Below are 22748 nucleotides of genomic sequence, written 5' to 3'. Positions count from 1 at the left end.
TGGGTGGGAGTCATTGTCTGTCATGGAGGACAGCTTGGCTGTCATCCTCCTCTCCCCCCCAAAGTGCAAAGATTCATAAAAACAAACAAAAAAAAATGTATCTGAGAAACTTGCTCAAAATGTTGAAAATGAAAACATTCAAACATTACTGAAATGTCCACTCTCTTGACAATTTCTCTATAACATCACATGGATTAGTGTTCCTCCGAACAGAGCAATAGAAATAAGTCAGAAAATGAAAACAAGGTGGACCACCACAGGACCACCTCATTGAGGGGCAGTTGCCCCAAACAGCACAGCCTACACTGAAGTGAAGTAACCCTGTACAGAAAGAAAGAAAGAAAGAAAGAAAGAAAGAAAGAAAGAAAGAAAGAAAGAAAGAAAGAAAGAAAGAAAGAAAGAAAGAAAGATATACAACCATTATCAGCACAAAACACACTAAGTTCAGTTTCCTTATTGTGTATGTGTATTTTTAGATGTGCAAAATACTGTGCATCGCCACAAATCTCTGAAAAATTGCACAGTTCACAATTTAAAGCTTTCAGATTTTAATGTATCCTAACATGAAATAAACACGACTTTATTATAAAGTGGACACACTTGGCCATGTCACTCATCTGAATGGTAAGTGATTACATTGTAAGAACAGAAGCCACATGGCACAGCACTGACAAGACAGCGAGAAAAGAGCTTCTCATGAGTGATGTGTGTACCGTTACATTTTGTATCCATGGCAACGCACCGCGGTGCCAGCCATAGACATAATATACGTAGACGCCTCATTACGTGCTGGAGCGTAATCCAGCATCGCTGCCATATTGGGTGGGTCTCCGCTCGCACCAGAGCCAACCAAAGTCAACGTAAAGAGAGCAACTATGCCCCTATTTTATTTATTTATTTTATTTTATTTAGCTTCCCAGCCCCAGTTGCAAGCTTAAAAGCGTAGTGTAAGACGCTGGAATGACCTGGAATTTTAAAGCTTACTTTTCCAGACACGTTGTTTTTTGTTTTTTTCTTTAAACTCGGTCGACCCGCTTTCAAACGGCATAGGGCTCCTTTCCCACTGGCCAAAAACCCACACGCAGCCGGTGGGCCGTTCACCCCCACTGCTGCGCGTTGCCATGGATACAGAGTGTAACGGCACACCTGAAAGCAATCACCTATAACTACGTGTTTATACAGCATCTGACTCTACATAAAAATATTCACACACTACGGCGGTGGTCAGTGTTTTTCCACTCCTCTTCCTGGTGCAACATAAGTTGCTCTGTTATTTCGCTGCCTTGTCAATCCTGTGCCAGGTTGTTTGAGTGCGAGCAAAGCCTCTTGAAGTCGCAACGTCACGTATATTAGCGGGTTGATCCAGGTATAATGTTCCCACAGTTGACACATTTTTCCGTAATAATAAAGACAAGTCTCGCACTGTTTCACTCCTATAACAGTACACTGTCGGTGCCGAATACTTGTTACAGTCGAATATGAGGCTCAACCCTACATTAACTTGCTGTTTCACTCTGGCGGCACATTACCAACAGATGAGCAAACTAAGCCAAAATAATTTTAAATGTACTTACTGGACGGCTCGGCTCCGAGGTAAAAGGATGGCAGTCGGCTCGATTTAAAGTTCAACACTGCGCGTGACGTCACATTGCGGGCGCATGCGTGTTGGTTGAAATGCCCACGACGTATTTTCTGAAGTTGACTGAATGGATTATCATGGGTTTTTAATGAGTTTCCGCGCTTTTTTCAAGTTGAAGTTGTTTGAACTCTTCTTACTTTGTTGTAATGGGCAGAGTTCTCTCAGCTTGACAGCAATAGTCCTTCTGACTAAAAGCCCAAATCCCTTTTAACAGTGTAGTTCCACTGTGTCCCGCTCTGAGCTCACGCAGAAACCTGAAATTTGACCTAAAAGTGTTCCTCGATACCGGTCGGTGAATCTTCTTTCATACATGTACACGAACAGTCAATCTGGTTGTATGTGAACGTGCAGGATAGCAGACCTCCACCTGCCCAGCAAGATCACGGGACTCTGCCGTTCACCTCAGGCGCACGAGGACATCGTTTGCATGAAACTGTGGCCAGGTAAGACTCATTATGAAAAAAGTACACATTTGAATAACATGCCTAAAACTCAGTGATAGTTTATGATCTTTTTGTAAAATCTACGGAGAAATATAACTGTTTTTGACAGTGTGGCAGTCGCTTTCGTCCCGAAGTGAGGACTCTCACGGGACGCTGCGGGGCTCGCCGAACCCCAGTCAAAAATCCACAAATTTAAAGTTATCTCGCTTTTTCTCCAAAATCTGCGCCGGTCCGCGTGTTTCGATCTGGGAAAGTAATCAGTATGCTCTGCTGAGTAATTCGGCTTAAAAAAATGACCATGAAAAGGTTTTTAAGGTGTTTTTTTCAGTGCTTCATCAATTGCTTATTATATCAGGTGAATTGAACTCCGTTCGTCTGTGGCTCATCGAAGCTATACTTGTCGGCTGCTTCCTGACATTAACGGATCATTAATGTCGCGTCTTAGCTGACATATTTCTGTTCTATATTTGTTTTATTTTGTATGGGGCAGCAATCTCTCCACATAATTGGCTGTTCAAGGTCAATTATAGGTAGGGTTGCCACCCGTCCCGTAAAATACGGAATCGTCCTTTAATTGACAATTAAATGTTGGGACGCGATTTGTTCCGTATTTTCACAAATGTCCAATACACATGTTTGTCACACACACATCAACACAGGGAAACAGTTTGATTGTTCATTTGATTTCTCTCTCTCTCTCTCTCTCTCTCTCTCTCTCTCACACACACACACAAAATCATGACCCTTCAGTACACACCAATAACACAAGAATTTCTTCATTTCTGTTTTGGTGCGCTGAGTTTATTTAATGTAAAGTTAAGCACACAACACACGCACAAAAACCAGACATCTCGCATAACCTGTTGACATGCGTATTAAACAAACTGTCGAAACGAGGAAGGTTTTGTCTTTTTGGCCAACTCATCATGTGTGTCGGCCCACAGTCCACTGCTTCTTTCAAACGCACACACACGCGCGCACACACACACACACACACACACACACACACACACACACACACACACACACACACACACACACACACACACACACACACACCGTCTGGCCTGACGTGTCTAAATTTAAACTACTGTTCACAGCTTGAGGATGACAAAGATTCCATAATAGCCTGGACTGAAACTGCTGATGTTTGTGATATACACTGATTTTAACACATACATACATACAAAGCTCCCATATATACCTGCTCAGTACATTTTTTCCTTCTTTCTTTCTTTGGTCATTCCAGCGTCTTACACTACCCTGTTAAGCTTGTAACTGGGGCTGGGAAGCTAAATAAAATAAAATAAATAAATAAAATAGGGGCATTGTTGCGCTCTTTACGTTGACTTTGGTTGGCTCTGGTGCTAGCGGAGACCCACCCAATATGGCGGCGACGCTGGATTACGCTCCAGCACGTAATGAGGCGTCTATATATTATGTCTATGGTTGTAACAGACAAACAGATTAGCACCTCTGCTGTTAATTTGAAACAATTTAACAGCTTTCCATTAATTATCGTGTGTTTTTGACTAAATATTTTACTGGATTGGATCATCTGGACCTTTGCTGATGTAACCAGACCATTTTTGTCTGAGTGTTATCGATTGTTGGATTGCTAGGAGACTTCATTGGTGAGTTCCCTCAATTATAATGGGGTGTTTGTTTGTTGTTTGTTTGTTGTTGTTGATTGTACCCGCTGTTGGGAAGAATCTTAGCTTTCCAACAATGTATGGCACCAGCATAAACTTAAACATAGCAGTTGTGTACATAGACGGGCACTTTGATGGCCCACACACGGACCGTTGATTGTTGAGTGGTTGCTTAAATATGTAGAATCCCCAGTGGTTATTAACCATTTTTCATAATCTGAGCCCGGTCAAATGGTGAAAGCCTTCAGTGTCCTTCTTTGCTCCTCGTTCAGTGGAAACACTCTCCAGTCCTGACATAAGTGATGCTAACAGCAGCAGCTATGCTAACAGCAGCAGCTATGCTAACCTCTTTAAGAGCATAGCTGCTGCTGTTAGCCATTGTTGTTTCAGTTGCTTCTCGCTGTTGTGTCACGTAAACCAGGTTCTGTTGCTGCCATTGGTTGATCACAGTGCCCTGACTGTGGTTCGTCCACAAGCCTGTAACTTCAAGCCTGACAAGGTGGATTTTCGGCTGGGAGACCAAAACGGAGTTAGAAGGAGAGTGAATAGCCGTCTTACATTGCTAACGTTGCTATGTGTTTGCTGGATGTGCAGATAACTTATCTATCAGTGCTCTACCAGTGTTTAAATCTTGCTCTAGTTCACCAAAGAGGCTACGAATACCTCAAGTCTACACCTCTGACTTCCCCTCCGATCGTCCAGTTGCTGTTCTTATCGCATGAAAACTGAATTTTGATTCAAGACTCATCTCATATAAACAAAAGCAGCAGCAATATTCAGCTCTCAGGCTTTGTCAGCCCCATCTGCCATAGACGTGTCATTGTCCACGTCGCCACCAGCTCATAAACATATTATTCTGTCAAGAGCTATTAGATGCTCCTTCTGAATGGCGGCGCTAGAAGTGACAGCAAATGTTGCTCATTGATGGAGGAGTGCCCCCACCGCTGGCGACGCTACGCCTTGCCTCCAGTTTTTGATTCCCAAAATAGAGGGTGACACGTTCATTTCACTGATGTGAGTTTGCAACAGTTCGCTCAGCCGTGTGGTTTAAAGAAAACATTTATTCACATTGACATCAGTACATTTTTTGAGTGCATTTTTTTACATACTGTATTTGTGCATGTAGGTAAATCTCTATGTGTGTATTTGTCCTTGTGTGCCTTCTCACAAGCATGCTCATAGTGTTAAAATTCATACGCCCGTGATGCGGTTTATGTACTAAAAGAAACATCGTCAGTTCTGCATTTTCACTTGAATACTTATTATTTTTTGTACAATTTCCCTTTCGTTTAAGAGAGACAGGACCCAAACAAACAGGAAAGAAAGAAAGAAGAACCCAAATGCGAGGTCAGGTCTTAGCAGACAGACATGTTTGACAAGTAATATCGAGATTATGAACACATAGCATTCTCACACTAACACTTAATATCTCACATTCTAGTAATGTAGGCTACAACACTGTCTCACATTCCTGAGGGGTTTCTTCCTCCTCCTGCACCTTTCCCCCCCCTCCTTAATTTATCCCCTCTTCCTTGTTAACTTCTGTGCTTTTGTCCATGTCCTCCTTATCATGTCCTCTCTCTGGCTTCCTCTCCAGCTCCTGTTTATTCCTGGACGTTGAGGATCTGTGCAGACAGTCCGTGGTGCCAGTTCTTCAGCTTGGCAAAGCGGGGCCCCTTCACCTCCGACTCAAACTTCTCCCTGAGGGTGTGGAAGGCCGGACGAGGCTGTTACATCAGGTAATATGTGCGCTTTGAACCGCAAGTGTTCAGCATTAAATACATGTCTGCACTGGAAATGGGAAGCTACTGCCAGCACCTGGTTAGCTTAGCTTAGCTTAGCACAAAGACTGGAAACAGGGGGAAACAGCTAGCCTGGCTCTGTCCGAAGGTACCAAAATCTGCCTAACAGCACCTCTAAATCTCACTAATTAAAACATTACATCTCATGTTTTAATCTGTACAAAAAACCAAGAGTGAAAATGACAAGTTGTGGTTTTGTGAGGGGGGTTATGTGCCAGGAAATTTCTTGGACATGACCACTAACTTCCCCACACGTCTCAGCAGGCTGCCTGGCATATCATTTTTTTACACTTTTATACATTAAATAATAAGGTGTTAATCAGTGAGAGTTAGAGGTGCAGATGGGTGGATTTACTTCCAGACAGAGCTGTTTCTTCCTGTTTCCAGGCATTATACTAAGGTAAGCCTGGCTGTAGCTTCAAACTGAATGGAAAGATGTTTAAGGGACCCTTCCTTTAAATTCTTTTTTGCCAGGTTAATTTAGAAGTACCAAACTAGCGAACAAATACCATGACAGTCCTCTCACTTCTCTCCCATCTTACCTCGACCTCTGCAGGGCTTCCTCGTCTGGGTCTTGCACTGCATGAGGAGAAAAGAACAAGAAGATTCGGTAAGGACTCGCTTACAAGACGAAAACTGAATCTGAATAAGACGTAGCAGAGATGAGTATCAAGACGATCAAGAGAGCAAACATGAAGGTAAGAACGGAGGAGTCCGTGTACTGACGGTATTCGGTGCCAGTGATGTGGGCCAGGATCCTGAAGCTCTTGGACTGCAGGTTGGCAGCACGGCGGGCCCACTCAGACATGTCCTGGGTCTCTCCTGGCCTGATCACTGCCTGGTAAACTGGAGACGCACAGTCTACCACAGGGTCCTTGACGGGCAGAGTTCCACTGCAGGGCAGAGAGCGCTGTCAGAGCTCAGAGCGTCGCACGTTCTGTATCTAAAGCCCCCAAATGTAATAGATGATCATAATGTAGGAAATGCCCATGGTGTGCTACCATCTACTTCATGGGATCATGGTAGTCTTCATTGTTAAACAACCACCAGTGTAGTAGAGTTTAATTCATGTTAGTTTAGTCATGATCGCAGACTTCCTTCCTCACTCTGAAAGTGTCATCTGGTGTTTCCTGTGTTTCCCTGGAAATTAAAGCAGCTAGAGGGTGTGAAGGGGACATGTCGCCATTGACAGGTGAGCGAATGAAACGCATGGACACCTTGAATAAGAGAAAAAGAGAGATCTGAACTCCGCTGTATTGTACAATGAAGAAAGTTTGGGTTTATCGCTTTCTTACAAAGTCAGATGAAACTATCCTCTGGCCTGCCGGTGCTGTAGAAGGCAAAGCTGAGCAGGTCTTTCAGTGTTGGCAGAAATTTGATTGTAATTTTGATGGGTTTAATTTTGCTTACTTTGTCCCTTGACAGAAGGGATGTTTAATTCGTCTTTGCTACAATTTAACTAATATAATAGGGCACATTTGGACGCACTTCTAGTATTGTTTGACACTGATCACTATGTACGTGCTAAACTGATCTGGTTTATATTAATTCGCGGCGTCTTGGAAGCATTGTCGTTGGAATTTAACTAAGTACATTTACTCAATTTATGTACTTGTACTTGTCTACTTTAGACTTCTACTCCACTATATTTTAGAGGGAAATATTGTTGTTATTGCTAGTTATTTTGATAAAATACAACTAATATTTAGCAGAAGTCAGCTAATAAATGTATTTTTTTGTAGATTTAGCCACCTGACAGCAAAGTAGTTCAGATTAGCTTCATTTTTACCAGCTACATTAGTGATGAATACATGTGATATTTATTATTCTGCATAATCACTGCTTGTACTTTTGGTACTTTAACTATACTTTGATGCTAATTTTTATCCTGTAGTATTTGTGCACTGTAGTATTCCTACTTTTACTTGCGTGAAAGATCGTCATACTTTTTCCACTACTGCTTGTGGACATAGTTGTATGCATGAGACAGTATAAATCCTTCAAACATCTTCTATTTCTAGTGGGGCTTCCTTTGGCACTGTATTTTATTTTGAAATAGCACAATGCACCAGAGAGCGTTAGAAGTTAAAAAGGCTGATTTTCTGTCATTATGGGCAGTTTTTACATTCAGATCAATAATTGCATTTGTGTTGCTTTGCACACAGTCGCCGTGTTCATTGTTCATGTAGGCTGTGTGTGTGTGCTGTCCCATAGTTCCACAGTGAAGGCGTCTGTCCTGTGGTGCACCGTAGATACTGGAGTGAGTTTACACAGCAACATGACCGGATAGTGACTTCTTAGCATGTGTTAGAAAAGTGAGTCAATACCGATCAGCAGTATTGATCTGAAACCCTGTGACTGGATACTCAGAACATTCCCATGCCGTGACATCCCTTCAGCTTCCTGAAGATGTTGGCTGCTTTTTAGAGGAGGAAAAAAAATCCCGAAACACTCTCATACTTTGGACAAAGTACTTCTAAGTACTTCCACACTCATAACCGCGTCCATGGTGGCCTCGCGGTTAGTGAGTTTGTCCTTCAGACACCTCAGTTTGACATATAACACGTCAAAAAAATATATATATATATATAAAAAAAACATGAACACAACAAAATAAATGCTGTTTAACATTTTCAGTGGGATATTAGTTTAGGAGACACGTGGAGCAACGCACAAGCTGTTATGAACGAGACGAAGGAGACACAGGGATGGAGAAGGAGTGCCGCTGTACTTACGCCAAGGGGGAGCCCGCCTCTTCACTGAGGTCACAACCAGGAAGGAAGGATGGGGAAGCATGGGTGGAGCGCAGCACAGGTGTGGTTGGTTGTTTGTTTGTGGATGGAATGAGGAGAGGAAAGTGGGTGAAAGGCACGGAGGAGTACGAGGCTCGGACACAGACAACACGGGAAAGCCCGGGCATACAGTCGACATCTGAGTGGCAGCAGCGTGGGCTTAAGGAGGCTCAAATGTTCAAATGCTGTTTTTTGTGTTTGGGCTTTTCAGGCAAAGTATCTTAAAAAGGTTGGCTCTTCCAAATGACAAACAAAAACATATTTTCTCACTTTCTGCTGATGATATTCAGCCGTGACAGTAGTTTGGGGGGGTTTATGTCCAGGTTTTGAGATATTTATCGAGTACAATGGCTCCAATATCCCATTTAAACATTTTTTTAAGTCCCTCAAAATTCTTATGGAATAAAACTAGTTATATAATTCCTGAAATGCTCCTCAGGACTCATAGCTCACTTCTCTTTCTAAGGTTTTATGTAAATAGACTTTGACTTCTTAAAAAAAGGTGTATATCTCAACACTAATAAAACTATCTGCATGGTTAGAAAATGCTGGCAGTAAGTGAGAAAGCATGTTTTTTTTGTAATTTGGGCGAACTGACCCTTTAATTTGTCACCGCGTGGGCCGATTTGATCAGTGTGATGTGATGTGTGTGAGTGGAGAGAGAGCGTAAAAGACCGGAGAGGGGATTAGCTTGCTTGTGTGACCTCACCTGTCGTGTCCCTTAGCCTGCGACTGCCCCGCGATGGCGTCCATGATGGCGTCCTGTGAGTACATGCTGATTGGTGTGTTGTACTGGGCGTGAACAATGGTGGCCTTTCCCCCCGGACCCTTCACTTCGATGGGCTTGTGGGTGGACAGGGCCGAGTCTTTCAGAGCTATGGGGTTGAAGCTGGGAGTGTACTCCACACTGTGAGTGTCGGGGTCAGAGGTCAGTGGGTCGGAGAGGAGGTGGGGAGGTTTCAGGTGGCGAGGGGTGAAGGACAGGTTGACAGATGAGGGGGAGGAGAGGGGAGAAACGACAGAATACGCTAAAGTGAAGGGAGGAAACCAGGTCAACGTGCAGTAATACAACTGACAGACAGGCCGAGCTGTCCGCTCAGTTTGTACGTTCACTCAAAAAATAAATAAAAAATACTCCTCGCACTACACTGTAGCTGTGTCCCACTTCCATACTACAAGCTAAGTCTAAGTATTTTAATCGGACATACAGATTTCACACTGGAATAGACTCTCGACTCAATTTTTCAGAACGTTGTCATAATTCCCCAGACAGTGAGAATATTAATTAATTGAAAAACAACCCCCCCCCCACAATATTAGCTAAATGATCGTAGTGGCAAAGTTTATTAATATAATTCTAATTTGTCAAAATATATATATATTTTTATTACTATTATTTAGCTATCATTGTGATCTTACACTTATAATTTGAAAAACTTAGACTTTGGTGCCCCCCAGTGGTAGAATCAGTACAAGCACTGTACTGCCACTTCATGAGGCGCCAAAGTCAGTGAGATTGATGGAAGTACAAAATGGTGAAATATTGTATATTTATGTATTATATCCTAACGTCTACATCCGTATAAAGTGCATAACAGTACATGGTGCATATTTTATAGGATTAGTATTATGTGTAATATGTAATGGGGACACAGCACGTCTTCTGAAAACCTGCGGATTTGTCCATCACCACTTCATGAATACACTAATGACAAAATCTAAGCTTTTCAGCGGACTTAACAGTCCAACGAAAACCAGACATGCTAATGTTTAAAACTGTCAGGTCACACTGACACACGCTGAAACACGCACACACACAGCAGTCGAGGTTTTACTGACGCACTACTGTCAAATATGTACGTAAAGAGGACACACAAAATGCCATCGCTCATGCATTTAAACACAGTAATACGCTGTAAATCTATTCATATTCACAAAATGAATATGAAAGCTGAAGAGGACCAGCAGAGGTGGAAACAAAGGTAGATATCACAGTAGTATGACTTCAAAATAAATTGCATGAGAAAGTAAAGTATCACAAGTAAAAGTACTCAGTACAAGTATAAAGTACAATATTTCCTTCTGAAATGTTGTGAAGGAAAAGTAGAAAAGAAGTGGCACTTTAAACATGTACTGATACTTCAATAATTTCCACTTCTGGGGACCAGATGCTGTTAATAACATGTCTTGGGTTTTCAGCCTGTGAGTTTCTGTTACGGTTACTTTACACACACAAATCCATGTTGGACACACACCAGAATGACCAGTGACAGATCTGTAAACACCAGTACTCTCTGTACGGACACATACTCCATGCACATTAAATACTGAGAGATACTGACTTTGCAGCTGTGTTCGCGATAACCTGAAACACACCAGAGAGGGAGAGGGAAGGAAAGGATGAATCACCAGAGGTATACGGGCGATAACAACGGCACCGTGTGTGTTTGTAGGAAACTATCCAGCTACAGTGCTCTGCTGTAATCCCACGTACAGGTCAGAATGGCAGCTGTTTGTCATCACTGGGATATTTCCCAGCTTCCCCTGCATCATCAGGAGTGACTGACAAGAGCAGAAGTGTCTCAATCACATGATACAGGACGGGGACACTTTTAGCACAGAACAGCCACAAATATACACAACTACACAAACACAGCACCTGATCCACTTATGTCAGGACTGCAGCCGATACATATAGACGAATTCGAGCTGTAGGCGGAAGCAGACAAGCTGCCGTGACTGCAGTGGTACCTCACTTCCAAAGGTCACCTACAATACTCTGTGCACTGTGTGTATGTAATTTACGCTGTCCAGCAGATCCTGTTGAGACACTTATTGTCTCAATACTGTCATCAGATGCCGTTAAAATAAAGTTTATAATCGACAAATTACTGCTGTATCGCTGGGCATTTTAATAGGGGTCTATGGGGATTGACTTGCTTTTCTAGCCAGCCTCAAGTGGCCATTTGAGGAACTGCACTTTTGACACGTTGGCTTCATTTTTCGGCCTCAAAGGTTGCTGCTTGACTCCGCCTTCGCACTCATTGTGCTTGACTGAACTAGTTGCATAAGAATGGCAGCAAAGGTGCAGCAACAATTTTCCCAATGCTAGCATGCTATCTTGACTAGCTTTGAGTACTAACAATAGCTATGTTCATTGTTTAGGTTCATTGTGATAATGTTGGTGTGTTTTGGGAGAATTGCTTTGGATGGAGAACTGAAGGGGGCTGCACGGTGGCGCAGCAGGTAGTGCGCGTGCCTCACAGCGAGAAGTTTGCTGGTTCGATTCCCAGGTCGGGCCTTTCTGTGTGAAGTTTGCATGTTCTTCCCGTGCATGCGTGGGTTCTCTCCTCTGCGATCAGGTCCAGGGCGACCGGTCCAGGGTGTACCCCCGCTGACAGCTGGGATAGGCTCCAGCCCCCCATGACCCCGAAAGGGATAAGCGGCATAGAAAATGGATGGATGGATGGATGGATGGATGGAGAACTGAAGGGAGGGGATTTTTTTTATTGGATACCTCAAAATTTAGATTACTCTCTCCAACATTACCAACCAAAGCTTCAAGGAAGAAACAGTCTACCCACATGGGCTGGGATCTCTTGCTAGCTTTGTGTAGGAGTTCAATGATTTAAATCACCAGCGAATGCAGCAAGTAATTCCTGCCTGGTTTAATGAGCCACTCGACACATCCAGACTGTGTAGGTCAGACAGGAGCAGCACGTGCATGTTATTTCATTCCCAAAGGCTGCGTCACGTCTAGACTCGAACAAGTGCTTTAAGACTTAATAACCTCCACATTTACACAAGCCACCTTCATCCCGAACTTCTGTGCCTTTACTGTCAGTTTAAATGTGTTCAGTTCCCCTTAGAGCAAAGGTGGCGGCGGCGGCGGCGGCAACACTCGAGAGTGCATCATATAAATCAGCCGGCGGATTAGTCCATACGGCGCACGGATGATTTCAGGGTACAGTAGGTAAAGTGGAACGTGCTCAGCAGCACCTCGCACGTGAGGCATCCCTCAACGGGGACCTGATGGAGCTATCTCAGGTTTGGCGAGGGGACATCCAGGGGATTCAGGATGATGGTGTGTAACCAGAGCGGAACATTCCATCACCGTGCACAACAGCTGCTCTCTCCTGCGTGTGTGCATGCGTGTGTGCGCGCATGCCAGTGGAATTGGAGTCTCCATGAACGCGGCGAGGTGGGGCCGCTGGCATGACACTGACGTGATCGCCCTGCCTGGAGCACGTTTCCAGACACCTGACTTACTGTTGGCGTAAAGCAGCTGAGCTCCAGAGGGGAAACACATTAGTGAGGACTGATACCTGGATGTGATATGTCAGAGGCCAAGCAGATTGTGCCCTTAATTAACATCTACAAGTGTTCCATGACTGAGGCTTCACTGTAACTCACGCCGTCCCACTGAGGAGAGTTCCCTCAAGCGTGGCACAGCTTAACCCCCAACGAACTCGAGTCGTTGCAACAGTACTGTAGTGCAGTGCTGTCATGATAAAGGCATTGCTGGTTTGGCCCTACAGTCCTGGCAAAAATATCTTTTTGAGAGACCCAAATGTGCAAATGTGGATTCCAAAAATAACCCAGCCAAACTTAAGTAAAACCTGTGTCTGATTCTAATAGAAAGTGCGAATATAAAAGGAGAAAAATGCAAAACACAGGATTTAAAAAGCTTTGAATCTAGTTTATTTTTCTTATGTTCAATTCAATTAAAAAAAAAATCAACAAATGGATCTGACTAATTATTGTTTGTGTAACCAAAACCTGATAGAGGTTCTGCAACATGGCCTCACACACTGTAAATACACTAGAGCAGGAAATAATTCATCCGCGGATGAAAATATACTACTTAACCCTGTTTGAGTATCGTTCAGTAAAAACTACTGTACAGTACCCAGCAGTTTTAGGAAGTTACAGAGCCTTAGAAAAACATGGAAGATTGAGGTCTTTGGGAAATCAGTTTGGGTCTTAGGGGGAGAAATGGACTCACTCACTGGTGGTTTAAATGATGGTCTTGATTTGTTTTCGCAGCCTCAAACCCCAAAACAACAGCAGCAACATGTGTGCTGAGTCACAACATCTGCACCCACTGGTTTCTGTGTAAGCCACCGGTGGCGGTGCCTGAAGTGACGTCTGTATGATGCTGTCAATTGAATCTGAACAGGTTTTTGTTCAGTTGGTCGGACAAAACGAAACATTTGAACGTGACACGTTGAGATGATGATGAGCCTTTTTTACTATTTGCTGACATTTTATAGACCAAACTATTAATGAAAACCAAAGCAAAGGGCCCTGGTTTTAAGTGATTTAAGAGACCTCTAGTATCCACCAGTTTGCTAAATCATCCCCTTCCTGTAACCTCGCCAGCAGTTCTGCTCTGCTCTGTGCTTTGCAACAGCTTGAAGATAAAAAGCATCAGGGAGCTGAATCAGCAGAAGAGATGATCTTTTTCAACATCATCTCCCTGGTTTCATCTTTATTGCACAGTGAATGAGTCGGTACCATTCATAAGAGCAAACTAACTCCTGTCCATCTCATTTTATTTTGAATCCAGTGCTGAGGACACCCGACCTTTGATAAAGCGTCTCGGACCTGCTTGTACTAAAGATCCTCAAATGACCCTGTAGTCTGATCTCCTGCCTTTCTGTTACCTGGAGTGCAGCCAGGTGCAGGTATGTTTGTGTGTACGCTCCAGAAATAGTGCCACGTGCGAGAGGTATGAACGCAGGGCAAGTTCTGAGCATACTGTCTCATCACTGTCCTGTTCATGTGGGGTTAAACCGGGACGTTTCAGAGAGTAAAGGCCAACTGGGGAACTGTGCTGCTGCACCCGACCTGAGGCAGGTGCTGTGGAGGAGGCAGGAGCTTTGATAGAAAAGGAAGCTTAAAGTGAAATGAGACTGAAGGTATCAGCTTGTTTCGTCTTCGTTTCCCTTCATTTGGTCTGTGTTTTTGGTGTGCCGACCTCTGACCTCTGCACAGGGTCTCCCTGCGGTTGCACTGTGAATATCTGACACTAGAGGGCAGCAGGACACTAATTTATGGCACCATATGTGACTGATACTCTCTCAATGGGACGAGAATATAAAACATGTTTTGCAGACATACATACAGTTGTGTGAAAGTGTGCAGATACACATGTTGTGTTTGCATGGATAGCTGCTTTGTTGTTGTTCATGTTGTTCATGGTTGTTGTTCATACCTTCTGGTGGGGGATGACTGGCATGGGTGAGTCCATCCTTGGGGTTGCTGTGGGAACCGGTGCAGGACGTCTCGATCTGAAGATTAAACAAGAGAATATACATAAAAAACATACTATTAGATCACATTTTGTCAGTTTTTATTTGTAAAAAAAAAAACAATTTTTTTTGACCCAGCTAAAGCAACATGTGCAGCCTTTTCTAAAGCTTTGACATCCTCCTTATCTCCCAAAATGTCCACACCAGTATGTGTTTCAGTGAGCTGGTTGCTTACTTCACCATGGTGAGTGACAGTTTGTTGGTGGCAGACTTGATCTTGTTCTGGGCCTCCAAGTGTGTCATTCCATCGGTGCTGACCCCGTCAATGGCTGAGATGATGTCGCCCTGGGCCAGGCTCCCACCCACTGCCTTGCTGCCCGGGGTTATCTATGGAGGGGTCAAAAGGGCAGGTCACACCAGGACCGCTAACACAGATTCCTCAGGAAACACACAAGCAACTGCAAAACATGTTCAGTTACACAAACATACGCACACGGCACAGATTGGTATTTATGAACGCTGGATTAACTCCCCAGGGTGGGTGTGAAATGAGAAAATAAAATGTAAAAGTGCATGTTTGCTGTAACCCTCAGGTCAAAACAGCATTACAGCTCAGGTGACATTATTTATGCTGTGTGTGAGTGTGTAGCAGGTCAGTAAACAGGCCTTAAAGGTAGAGAAGGAACAAGCTGATGAAGCAAAATAAATCCAAAAGCTGTGTTTCTGCAGATGAAGGGCTGGGTAGCATTTATGTTCATCAACAGAGTGCAGCCGCATTTTATCTGAGAGTCTGATCAGTCTCCACAGCTGCATGTTAGGCGATCTGATACTGAAATAAGTAGAAACAGCAGGATTTGTCTAATAAAAGCCAACGTGAGGTGAGGTGAGGTGAGGTGAGCAGGACAGGGATGTGAGGTGAAGACTCAAGCTGTTCACACAGTTTGTGCACAGCTCAAATCCAGTAAACAGTTACTTTGCTGAACTTTTTCACTCTTAGCCTTATATTGACTTTCAGTTGTTACAAAGCTGGACCTGAACTCCACAGAGAGGAGGCCGGAGAGGACCCAGAGGACCCAGAGGACCGGGGCGTACAGTATCGGTCTAAGCTTACAGTCAACTCGTTAAAGAGTTAAAAATAAGCAATGCTGGTGATGCCTGCCCGGCTTCACTGTGATTGACCCTGCTGAGCCCCCCTCCATACCCAAACACACGCGACACACACACACACACACACACACACACACACACACACACACACACACACACACACACACACACACACACACACACACACACCTGCTACTGACATTCATACAAGACTTCCTAGATTTTGTTTTTCTATTTACATTAAGTGCCGTCCTCTCTACCGTCCACATTTTCCCTTTATTATGTCACCATTTCACGTGAACTTCTGTTCTGCCTCGTCTTAGACTGTCCCCTCGTCCTTGTTCCTCCTGTCCACCTTCTTCCTTTATTGTCTTTTTCTTTGTACAATTACAGTTATTATGCATGTGTGTGTAGACGCGTGTGTGTGCGTAGAAAGCAGGAAACTTTAGGAGAAAGGAGAAAGACTGATTTCTGCACGGCTGCCTCGGTGTCATCAAACACACATGTAAACACATAACCCTGCCCGACCCCTCCGTCATGCATGTTTTCATATGCATCAGACACTTCAGACATAACTGATGAGAAACAGGAAATGTGAATATGAAGGCGGATTCCTTGAAAATTGGATATTAATGAAAGAGCAACGTTATATTGGATTTCCTTTCTAAAAGAAAATGCCTTTCGCAAGATTTCAAAACCATCACTGACATATGTCAGCGTATCGCCGTAGCCAATCACCAGAGAGCTGTAGCCAAGACAGCATGTAAATGGCCTTAAAATGACTTAAATCCATGATTTTTTTTGTCATATTATGAAGTCACCATTTGCAGTTGGACTAGACACCTACAATTTAACTTACTACTGTTAAATTCAACAGGTAGCTAATTTCACATTTCATTATAGGTTGCATTTTATACCGAGTTTAAAGACCATCAGATGGATTACATTCGCTTTGCAGCTCCCTGACCGGCTAGCCGAACCTGCTGGCTAACATTATCGCTAACCTAGCCGAGCTAGCTTAGTATGTGCTGCGAATCTGTTAATTTGAAATCATATTTCTGCCCTTTTTCATGCTTTTAACAATGATAATCTCACTAATAGTCACATAAAATCACAGGACAGCAGGTGTGTCACATATTTCATGGCGGTGCTTCAGCTTGGCTAACAAGATGTAATAAATCCGCTCTCTTCATCCCTCTTTCCTTTCTTAGCAAGAGAAAGGACAGTAATGACGCCCCGAGTTGTCATGTCAAGCTGCAGTGTTTTATGTTAAGCTGTCGGAGCCCAACTTGACCGCAGGATGAACACAAATCCGATGACACAATGTCACCCCGGATCAAAGCCCCCCCCGGTCACCTGAGACCAGGATCAGCAGACAATAGAGTAACAGATGTCTGCAGCTGTGAGTCAATGCAACGCAGGCTGAGATCACCAGCTGAGCATCAATCAGGACTGAAAGATGAGGAGCTGGTGGCGGGAGGGAGCAGAGTTAATGCCCACGCTGCTCCGCTCAGGTAAACCTCATCTCCTCCACCTTCCTCCTCTCCTCTTCCTCATCTCAGTCTCTCAAAGGCTTCGCTCCCGCTCAACGACGAGCTGCATCCTCTCAGCTCCTCATGGTGAAACTGAAACTGAGCAGGAATAAAGCTTACTAAAGGTAACACAAGCTGCCCGTTAGCTTCCTCGCTCTGCCCGCTTCTTTCCTGCCCCATTCCCACCCCTCTCTCTCTCCATCCGTCCACCTCTCCACCCCTGCTATTTAAAGGAAAAGCTGTAAATACACCAGCAGTCCTGCCAGAGAGAGAGAGAGAGACGCCCAGTCAGTCTGCTGCAGAACACTTAATGTTCCACCTTTTTTCTTAAATTCTGCTAATTTTTGGAAAATAATGCGTATCTACACTGATGAAATAGAATATTTATGTTCTTACTCTAACTTTTTTTCATAAATCATGTAATTTTTGAAAGATGTTGCAGTTAAAATAAGTCAGGTCGTCATCCAAATTGCTCACGGTGCAAAGATAGAGAATTAATTTCGCTTTACTCATGATTAATTGAGCTGATTACGACTGGCTGAAGTTTGAGGGAAGTTCCAGGCATTTAAGTTTTCTTGAGCTAACCGTATAATAACCGCATAAGTTAACTAATGCCGCAGCGCCTCAACCCCAGTAAACCTACTCCAGTCTTTCCACTGCTGCTCTATTCTAGAAATCTCTCTGGAGATTACATCTGAGCCTCCCTGTCATCATCACGTACAGCAACATTACATAACCGCTGCTCACACACTCGCATATCAAACCTGCACGCACACATATCACATGCATATACAGTATGTGCATGCATGGACACAAGCCTGATGAAGTTTGAACATGCAACATGTCCAACCAAGGGAAAAGGTGAGTTTCAGGTGAAAAGGACAGAAAAAAGTGAGTTTTACAGACTTCTAAGTTACATTTAAGTGTTCAAAGGGCTGCATTGCACAGTGTAGCAGGTCCTTTAATAAACATGCTCCACTTAGAGTCCATTAAAACGTTGAAACAGAAATCAGATGTAAACTGCAAGTCTAAAAAAAACCTCTGCTTTTCAACCTAATTTGGTTTTTACTGGGACATCTATGCATGTTTTCACCTGCAAATCACCAATATGTTGTTCAGTCATGCATGAAAATGTGACAAAAGTGAAGCTTTCTGGAGTCTGTTTACATGATTCTGCATCACGTATTTAGTTTTTTTTATCGCCTTTCAGGGGCACAATTTGCCAACGTCAGTCAATCAGCTCACTGCAGTCTCTGTAGAGGACGCTTCAATTTGAAGTGATTTGTGCGCCGCTGGTGCTGTCTTTTGTCACAGCAGATTATCAGTGCGCTATTGTCTGTGTGCCACCTTGTCAGTGCCACATTGCCTGTTACTCGTTCTTTATTTATAAGCTGCTTTGTCACAACAGATGTCAGCCTGTGAGGGTGACTCTGCTCTTACCCTGGAGATGGTGAGCGGCATGTTGAAGTCCTTTCCTCCCTGTAGTCTGAAGCCCCATGGAGCCGGGCCATTCAGAGTCACTGTGTACGTACTCATCTTCGGTTAAACGTCAACACTCCTCCTGCTCACAACTCCTGCTGCGTGGTTTCTCCTCCTGCTTGCGGTGCCCTTGTTCTCCGTCCTCCCCTGCTATCCTTTTGTCCCTGCCGGCGCCTCGATGGTCGCTTCTCCTCCGTCAGCCCAGGCTTCACTACCGTCTCTCCCCGTCTGCTCCCAGCTCTCAGGACAAACACCCTGGGGTGGTGGTGGGCGGGTGGGTCAGGTGCTGTGGAACCTCTGTGACACACACACACACACACACACACACACACACACACACACACACACACAGGCATACACAAATACACACAGATGCACAGAAGGAGAGTGTATACCCGAGCTGAGCCGCTGCAGAAAAACACAGTTTCTAGAGCCCCCAAAAAAGCCCACGCTGAAATGAAAAAGTCAAATTTGAGAAAGTGCAAACTCTCAAAAGTCAACTTCAAACTTAATGTTAAGATGGAGCAGAGTTTCTTGCCTGCAGAGTTGCTGAGGGTGAGGGACAGACAGCCTAAGAATAGCCGAGGTGAGCAGAGACACAGGGGCCCTGGCCCTTATAAGGCCTGTAACACGAAGCCCCAGAATGCTTCACTGCCGATTCACGTCGCCAATATAGACCCCTCTTACTGCAACACATTCTCCCTCTCTCTCCTCCTCCTCCTCCTCCCTCTCTCTGTGCTATCAGTTCTTGCTGCTAGCACCTTATTATCCGTAATCAGCCTCTGCGCACTGATGCCGGTCGCCTTTCAGCCTCGCAGCCTCTCGTTCTGCTAGAGAAAGGAAACGACAAATTACCCAAAGCCGACTCCCTCGAAACACCCGCGCCGCTGAGCTGCCAGGCCTCTGTGTGTTTGTGATACGGAGCAATTCAATCTGCAGCCAGCCACAGCGGTGACGGATAAGCGGCCGCAAACAGCGGATTCAGACAGTTTAATAGGTGGATTTATTTTTTTAATCAGTTCTGGATGATTTTGTGAATATTAGTCACACTCACACACCTTGACACTGAGATGTTTGTGCACATTTAACACCTGGTTTTAGATGCTGAGAAAGACGCAGGAGATGGCCCCTAAGCAGACAGACCTTATCGGTCCTTATTGACGACGCAACCTGAGTTGGAGAGCTCAGGCTGAACACCTTTAGTCCAACTCTCCTCCAGAAGATGTGTGTTAAAAATCATAAACAAAAACATATTTGCTACTGAGCACAAAGCCTGGAGGCAAGAGGAAACAGCCAGTTCAGCCCTGTCCAAGATAAAAAAAAACTATTTTCAGCATGAGCCTTCTAGTCAACAGCCGATTAGCGAATCAGTAATAAGTTAATGAGAAATGATTGATTGATCAAGGACCTCAGTGACACCTGTCTGTTTATTAGCTCCAGTGGAGGAGGAGGAGGAGGAGAAGAAGAAGAAGAAGAAGAATCCTTTATTAATCACTACACACAACATGCTGAGTTACAGAGTCCCAAACTTCACACGTCATGCTGAGGTGAACTTATTTCTCCGCTTTTATCCCATCCTGGTAAGTCCTTCCTCCATGGAAGGACCAGGAGCGGTGGGCTGCCGGCCGACAGGTGGTGATCTTCTTTGTGGGGGGTTTTTATGGAGAACAGAACAGAAAGGCCCCTTAAAGGGCAGCAGGCACCGAAGGCATGGTGGATGACACACCCCCAGCTGCCACAGCGCCCCAGGCGGGAATCGAACTGGGCACCTTGTAGCTGTGAGTGAGCCACAGTGTTACCACCGTGCCACCTAATGATGAGATGGTGGATAGCTTTGCACAGAACTGGGAGGAAGAAACACTTGGAGACAAGACACCTCACACTCTTCATGCATGTGTGTGTGTATATATATGTGTATATATATATATATATATATATATATATATATATGTTCTATACTTTGTTCTATGTTGTCTATTTTTGTTTTATTCCACACGGGGACAGTAATCAGAGTCAGAACCCCTCGCACACGCACACATTTCTGCCACCATAGACACACACACACACACACACACACACACAATGAAACACACTCACGTGAGCACTTATGCTCAGTGGAGTTTACTTTCCAGGAAAGGTGTGACGGATAACGAGCACAGTTACACACCAGACATGCCACTGATGCTCCTTTGTAGCGCTGTCTTGTCGCATTTGTGCACATCACACAAGTTCACACACACACACACACACACACACACACACACACACACACACACACACACACACACACACACACACTTGTTGAAGAGTGGCCACCAAAGAGCCTGCTGCGCTGCTTATGTAGTGTGACCTCATGGAGATTTCTAAGAGAGTGAGACAGAGAGGGCAAAGAAAGACGCATCAGAGGAAGCATATTGTCCTCCAAAATAAAATGCTCTCAGACCAAAAGACAAAATTCGATGTTTATACGGAGGAAAAAGACTGAAATTGCCATGAAAGCAGCAAATTATGCTGGAGTTTAAGGGAAATCCAGCAGAACATCACATGAAATCAAACCTGCTTATTCTATTTTGATGCAGCAAAACGTTGTAAAACTTCTGTCAATGAACACAGTTTGTTTGGAAATGATTGCAAATTATCTGCTTTTATTTATGTGGAATCAGGGTTGTGCAGAAATGTGTTGTAGGCCTAATAATGCAGTAACATGTACTGTGATAATACAACTGCAACTTCAAGGAAATCCGCAGAGTGAGTACTTTCACTGTTGATACTTAAAGCAAATATTGATAAGATTCCACACTTTTATTTATGTGATATTTACAGCCCAGGACTTTTACTAGTATTTGAGTATTTACTTCTATATTGCAGTATTGTTACCATCAGATCAGGAACAGGTTTCTTTTTCAGTGTCGAGTGCAGAATAATTCCTCTAACAGGCTGGAATTAACAGACGTGTTGCTCACAGAAGATTAGTCTGGGGTTAGCGCTCTTTCAACTGGCTGAACGAAGACAAATCAGAGTTTAAACCCGTTCAATCCAACCGCTGAGCACGCTGCAGAAGACCCAAACACAAACCGGCTCCCAAAACATTCAGAGCACGACTGGAAGCGCCGTCGTGGTTCAGTAATGAGCGAGGGTCACTCCAGCGTTTCTGGACCGGACAACAGATTTAAAAACGAAGGCTGTTTAGGGGACAAATGGTCGCGACAGTATTCTTCCATCATGCAACAATGTGGGGACTAAAAGGAAGTTTTAACTGTTTAAATATTCATCTTTTGAGGACAACTCCAGGATCGTTACTATTGAAGGAATGAAGAAAAACATCCATTTAACAGATAACAACCTTCTGAATGATACTAATGTGTGCGAATGAGTGAATAATCTCTGTGTACCTGTCTGCCCCCTCTCACTTAAAACCCTCTACTTATGCAAATTGAGTACCAACGCTCACCTCTGCAGGGCGCCATAGTTCTGCAGGGAGGTCTGTTCAGGTCCAACAGCCAGCAGGATAATTGTCCATGATATCTGCTCACACGTTGGACAGATATGACCTGCACTAATGCCACGCTGTTATCTGAGATCAGGATGTTCCAGCTGTTATCTGCTGTGCTGCGTGGACCTCTTCCATTCAGGAAACAGATCCAGTGACCAATGAGAGCATAGGTCAGTCAACACAGATGATGCATAGATGGATGTGTGTGAATTTAGATGGACTTTGTGAAACAACTGTTTCTTTAGAGGATGGATGGTGTAATGCACTGAAGGACGTTCAGTATAGAGCTGAGAGGATTTGTCCACTAATCAGTCGATGATAGGAACTTAATTGGCAACATTTTAGATCATCCATCAGTAATTTTCAAGCAAAGATCATTCTGGTTCCAGCTTTTGTGTACGAGTATTTGCTGTTTTTGTATCTTTCTATAACAAAAAACTGAATACTGAAACTGTGATGGACGAAGGCAAAGACATGGAGACGCAGCCAGAACCTAGCATTTTTAAAACCTTTATTTAGAAAAATAAATAACAACACAAAACATTTTGTACAAAG

The 22748-nt window shown here is 44.0% G+C and overlaps 1 protein-coding gene across 2 annotated transcripts; it reads right to left on the bottom strand.

Moving 5' to 3' along the window:
- Positions 1–5239: 5239 nt before the first annotated feature.
- Positions 5240–19350, bottom strand: ldb3b (LIM domain binding 3b). 2 transcript variants are annotated; one of them, XM_070990674.1, is made up of 9 exons: positions 19239–19350; positions 18662–18997; positions 14818–14969; positions 14546–14621; positions 10671–10693; positions 9038–9235; positions 6263–6429; positions 6079–6115; positions 5240–5435 (listed from the first exon to the last, which is right to left on the bottom strand). In XM_070990674.1, the coding sequence occupies exons 2-9, from the start codon at positions 18755–18757 to the stop codon at positions 5339–5341; spliced, it is 846 nt and encodes a 281-aa protein (XP_070846775.1). In that variant the 5' UTR covers positions 18758–18997; positions 19239–19350; the 3' UTR covers positions 5240–5338. The 2 variants fall into 2 exon arrangements, with proteins under 2 accessions (XP_070846775.1, XP_070846774.1); XM_070990673.1 differs by lacking the exon at positions 19239–19350 and adding an exon at positions 8272–8295 and having other exon boundaries at positions 18662–18842.
- Positions 19351–22748: the final 3398 nt, after the last annotated feature.

Source organism: Chaetodon trifascialis, chromosome 21, assembly GCF_039877785.1.
Source record: "Chaetodon trifascialis isolate fChaTrf1 chromosome 21, fChaTrf1.hap1, whole genome shotgun sequence".
NCBI classification, from domain to species: Eukaryota; Metazoa; Chordata; class Actinopteri; order Chaetodontiformes; family Chaetodontidae; genus Chaetodon; species Chaetodon trifascialis.
This window is presented reverse-complemented; position numbering and strand designations above follow the sequence as displayed.